Source organism: Oncorhynchus nerka, linkage group LG24, assembly GCF_034236695.1.
Source record: "Oncorhynchus nerka isolate Pitt River linkage group LG24, Oner_Uvic_2.0, whole genome shotgun sequence".
Taxonomy (NCBI): Eukaryota; Metazoa; Chordata; class Actinopteri; order Salmoniformes; family Salmonidae; genus Oncorhynchus; species Oncorhynchus nerka.
The window spans coordinates 52,155,123-52,160,712 of NC_088419.1; the positions used below are offsets into that span (position 1 = coordinate 52,155,123).

At 42.5% G+C, this 5,590-nt stretch overlaps 1 protein-coding gene across 1 annotated transcript in view; it reads left to right on the forward strand.

The window, feature by feature from the left end:
* The window catches only part of LOC115108124 (rab GTPase-activating protein 1-like), a 159,670-nt gene extending 154,755 nt beyond the window's left edge, over window positions 1-4,915 (forward strand). Inside the window, exons 22-25 of the mRNA XM_029632116.2 lie at window positions 342-425; window positions 851-922; window positions 1,371-1,568; window positions 2,179-4,915. Coding sequence (XP_029487976.1) covers window positions 342-425; window positions 851-922; window positions 1,371-1,568; window positions 2,179-2,328 — 504 coding nt within the window. The 3' untranslated portion in view covers window positions 2,329-4,915. The remainder of the gene's footprint in view (window positions 1-341; window positions 426-850; window positions 923-1,370; window positions 1,569-2,178) is intronic.
* The last annotated feature ends 675 nt before the right edge of the window (window positions 4,916-5,590 follow it).

A 5,590-nucleotide genomic window follows, 5' to 3' on the forward strand; every position in this document is an offset into this window, starting at 1 on the left:
CATCACTCAGTGACCACTGCTGGAGGGCTGTGGAGGCTTCCTGTGAAACCTGCAGGCCTTTTTCCTTCTCCCAGGTCTTAATTGCGGTGATAAGGATGATCAATGTTACGGTTGATTTTCTTTCTTCTTCTACAGATATAAATCGACATGCTCTTTCGCATAGACATTAAATCAGTTATGATACCGTCGTTACCATTTTCCTGAGGTATAAACGATAAGAGGCACTTCACGCAAAGGTTACTCTCGTTTGTCTTGGTTTATGTCACATTGTCTCCCAATGTCAGTGTCCGGTGTCTGCAGAACGTAAAGTAGCAAAGTGCCTTCTTGCCCTGTCTGTCCAGATCAAAGAGGTGTTCAGGAGAGAGCTGGAGAAAGCTGAGTCGGAGATCAAGAAGACCACGGTCATCATCGCTGAATACAAACAGGTAGGATCCGGAGTCACGCCGGAGAGACGAGCGTCGCGTGTAGCCGTCATTCTAACTGCGTCGCCTTCACTTTTTTCGACCCAGATACAATACAATGAATCCTAATCCTACAGTGTCCCAAAAGTCCCATTCAATCTTAATTGAGATAAAAAAAAATGGTCTGTATTTGATGGTGTTCCGGTGTATCTCAAAGGTCAATGAAGGTGTCCAGTGAATGTGTAAATGCTTTGTAAACAACAAGTCAAGCCCTCAAAGTCAACTCTGGACCTCAAAGCCAGTTAGTTCCACAGTTAAAAAAAAGTGTTCCCCTCTAATCAAGGACTGTTCATGATCAGGTAGAACAGAAAAGCAGCAGGCTCCAGACCTTGTAGGGTAAGAGTTGAATAACCCTGCAGTAAAGGTTGTCCTCCTGTGTATGTCCCCAGATCTGTTCTCAGCTCAGCACCCGGCTGGAGAAGCAGCACGCTGCCACCAAGGAGGAGCTGGACATCATCAAGGTAGTAATGATGCAGGGCAGGGCAATGATGCACACAGTATGTGTTATGTGACACCATATTATTTCTAATATTTTAGTTGTATATCTTGTGTGTTTTTGTTGTACCTTGTTATTTTTTTTTTTACAATTACATTGTTATTGATGACTGCGTTGTTGGGGTTAGAGCTGTCAAGAAAGGCATTTCACTGTACTTGTGCGTGTGACATTCAAACTTGAAGCTATGCCGTTATTGCTGTGCTGTACTTTTGTGATCGATGGTTTTATTGAGCTGCTGCCTTGGTCATGTCTCTGACCTTAACAATGGGCTTCCTGGGGTGGGGAAATAAATACAAAAGTTGAAATAAAAAGAAATTATTGTGATATGACAAACAGCGGTAGGCATTATGACAACAATGCGTAACTGTACGTGTTGCTTCCGGTACGTGCGTGCTCCTCCTCTCTCCCTACAGAGTAAGGTGATGGCGTGTGAGCGCTGCAGGGAGGTGTTCAGTAAAGAAGGTCCTCTGCAGATACCCCCTCCCAACAGAGACAACAGGGACAGTGAGCTGGATGAGGAGAAGGACTCCCTGAAGTCCCAGCTCAGAGAACTGGAGCTAGAGCTGGCCCAGACCAAACTACAGCTAGTGGAGGCCAAGTGCAAGATGCAGGTCAGATTCTATGCAGGCAGCAGCACTGCGGTATCTCACTCAATGCAGGGTCATTCCGTGTCCTTCTAGCAAGTCATGACACCCACCACTTCTCAGATTGTTCTGAAATTGTTTCTGTAGTTAGAAAAACCGATGAGATAAGCATTCCCGAAGCATTGTGTTGCGAAATAATTTGATCTCTGAGAAATTAAGCTAATTGATTGCACCCAAATTGGCATTTTTTAAATTTTTTATTTGTAGGATTCATATAATCTTCTCTGTCTGACAGAGATCAGATTATATTTCAACGGAATAATGTTTCAGGAATGCTTATCTCACCTGTTTCTAACTAGAGAAACGAGTTCAGGACAATCTGGGTGTCGAAGTCCTCTTTCTTGTGCTTTTTTGAGGTACTCTGTAGTACAATAAAGTAGTATATATACACGCCTTCTGACAGTTGGTCCGAAGCCATTGGATATGCGTGCTCTATTTTCTATCCCTTTTGACTATTCATGATGTATTATGGTGGCTGACTCATGCTTGCTGTAATGACTAATATTCAGGCTTGCTGTGATGACTATTCATGAGTAATATGCTGACCGTTTTATTCCTTTATTCTGTCCATCCTCAGGAGTTGGAGCACCAAAGGGGCATCCTGATGAATGAGATCCAAGCGGCCAAAAACTCCTGGTTCAGCAAGACCCTGGGCTCCCTGAAAAGCTCCGGGGGCAGCGCCTCCCAGTCCCAGCCCCCCTCTTCCCCCAAAGAGGGGCCCCCGTAAGCCCCTACAGAGACCAACCTGTCTGGGGGGGGGGGGTCGTCTACTACAGTATATGCACAGGAGAACTTATGAACACTAGCTAAATAACACCTGAGACAATGCAGTATTTCGTTTCCGGGGAGGGGGAGGGATTGCCACAGAACAAAGTTCGTCCTTTACACATCTTCCTCTCTCTCAAGACACTCCACTGGCCCAGCCACCCTCAGTCACTTCTTCAATTCAGCTTTGATGAGACTTGACTGTGTCACGTGTCATCCTTCGTGGTGTGTGAAACCAAGATGGAGAATGACTGATAAATCTAGTGGGTTGTCATTTACACTGTAGGCCGGGGCTCAGAATTCTCTTCAGCAAAATGGGGTCTTTGAAGTGAGAGGATTGCAGGGTGCTATAGGAACTCTGTAGGTCCTTCGCAGCGCCATAGTGGACATTCACTACAGCAGCGCCACCTAGTGGTTATGTATCGCTACTGCTGAGTATAGCTTATCAGCAGGATATGTGGCTGACTGATATGCTGAGAACTTTAACAAACCTAAATGCTTTGGCAGCCTTGACCCCGACTTGCAAGGATTGCGCAGCAGTTACCGGCAGTAGTTTACCGTCTTCATTTTAGGAATATATATTCACTGCTTAAACAAAGGAAACTACTTATACAAGCATCTTCTGCATAACATATCTTTACAGCATTCCAAAAGGGGACACTGCATTCAGAATCTAAAAACAAAATCTTGTTTGTTCTTTATAGTAATATTACATAAACTATGTTGTCCTATAAATATGTATAACTAATTATTGATCATTTTTAATCTTGTACAGTTCTAAAACAAAAAAGGAAGAAGTGCTCTGTACATTAATTGTTTTGTTTTTTTACTGTTTAGAATTTGAATGTCGTCTTTGTAGATGTTGACATAACTAAGCACAGTGTGTAAAGGTCTGAGTCAGGTGCATCTCTGTTCACCCAGAAGTCAAATCCTAGGTATACTGCGTGACTAACGTCTGTTGTCCATGCGTTTTGGAAATGGAGCGATCCCGGCAAGAACGAGGTCTCCATCCTCGCTTAAGGAAACTCTCGGGCCAAAGAGTTTTATCCGAAAGACCGGAGGTAACCTAACTAATGTGATGGCTACAGTACGGTTTAGGAATGACCCGTCCCATCTCTTCTTTTGGCAGCAGTAATCTGACTCTACCTTGCTGCTTTAACAGGACCCAACAGCTACTTTACAAAGCCGGACACTCACCTAACCATGTCCTGTGAATTGGGGCAGTATAATGTACTACAGACACGGTTTCCTAATGCATATGAAACGTCATGACGATCCAATTAAATCGCACAATAGTATTTCACACCTCTGATGATCATTTTTTATGATGAGGTGAACAACATTCCAAAACGTCTGTCCAAGCCAAGGTGCCCATGTGGTTAACTAATATGTTGGAAACTCTCTCAATAGCAAAGCCCATGTGGTTTAGCATATGTTGGAAAGACTTTCTCAATAGCAATGCCCATGTGGTTTAGCATATGTTGGAAAGACTTTCTCAATAGCAATGCCCATGTGGTTTAGCATATGTTGGAAAGACTTTCTCAATAGCAATGCCCATGTGGTTTAGCATATGTTGGAAAGACTTTCTCAATAGCAATGCCCGGTCGTTACACTCAGTTTCTAGAGCCATATAAATGGCCGTTTTTTGCTGTCTCATATCACTGCTCTGTGTATACCTGTATGAATTCACACACTTGTATGTGTGTCCAGCACCGACTAGTTCCGGTTGAACTGGTTTGCTTCCTTTTTTTCCACGAAGCAGTGACTTTTTCTTTTTTTTCTTAATTAAGCCCAGATCCATGTAAACGAAAGAATCGGAAGAAAGCCGTCTCAATATATTATACTCTGAAAGGATCGTCACCTGTGCCATGATGACATACCTGCCCGCCATTTTAAGAGCAGGATGCTACTACAGAGGGATCCGGGTCACGTCCCATTTGTCTTAACCCGCTTCCTTTCCTCACCTCCATTCCTTCGTGAACACGGATCTGAAAAACCTTGACGGTTGATTGAATGTAATATGATGCTGTCCAGGCATTTCGCCTATTAGTGGTTACAATGGAAAGGTAGAGACATAAGGAAGCCAGTTAAGAGTCATTTAGGACACGGCCATGTTTTTCGATGTGTTACGTGACGGATTTCAAGGCGCTTTAGCCAGTGTCATATTAAGTTTAACGAGGTCCCGGCCTCTGTATGTTATGTGCACTAACATTAATATGGTAAACACTATTTTAAATGTTAATTTTGTTATTCAGAGAACAAATCTACTTTCTTTTGTTATAATTCCTATTTTTTCTGTTGTTGAGAAGACAGTGGGCAAATTATAATCCAACTACAACGATGCAAAAAAAATAACTTCAGATTCACAATATTGTACAGTAAACTATACTTCAACCGTTGTTCTGCTTTAGTTTCCAACATGTTGGAGTTGTCCCTCCATTTTCCTCGTCATTCCCACGTGAATCAGTGACATGCTCGAACTCTAATGGTATTTTCTGTACTGTAATCGTCTGACGTACATCAATAAAATTCCGTTCTCTGTCCACCAATTTTGATTATTCTTTCATTGTTTCGTTTCATGGTTTTTCTTTTATCTCCAGTTCAAACAAAATAACAAAGCGGAGACCCTGCCACATGTTTTGCTAAACAGCAGAGGTAGTTTTAACCATATTTTGAGGAAATAATTTTTTTCAAATTACATTGTTCACAAAGAATGGAGTAAAATGTGCATATTTCGGGCTTTGATTGGGTACGACCGTTGAACTAAGCTCATGAGATGTTTCTATATATTCTTCATGAATCAATGTGTCTACACCGAGTGTACAAAACATTACGAACACCTGCTCTTTCCATGACATAGCTGTCACCTGGTCAGTCTATGGTCCCTTATTGAGGTCACTTGTTAAATCCACTTCAATCAGTGTAGATGAATGGGAGGAGACAGGTTAAGGCTTGAGACATGGATTGTGTATGTGAGCCATTCAGAGGGTGAATGGGCCATACAGAAGATGCCTTTGAATGGGGTATGGTAGTACAGTAGGATTTGTGTCAAGAACTGCAACGCTGCTGGGTTATTCACGCTCAACAGTTTCCCGTCTGTATGAAGAATGGGCCGCAACTCAATATTAGGAAGGTATTCTTAATGTTTTGTACACTCAAACATGAATGATATACACTATGTCCAAAAATCTATGAGCCAACGGCAGATTGCCTCTTTAATCAAA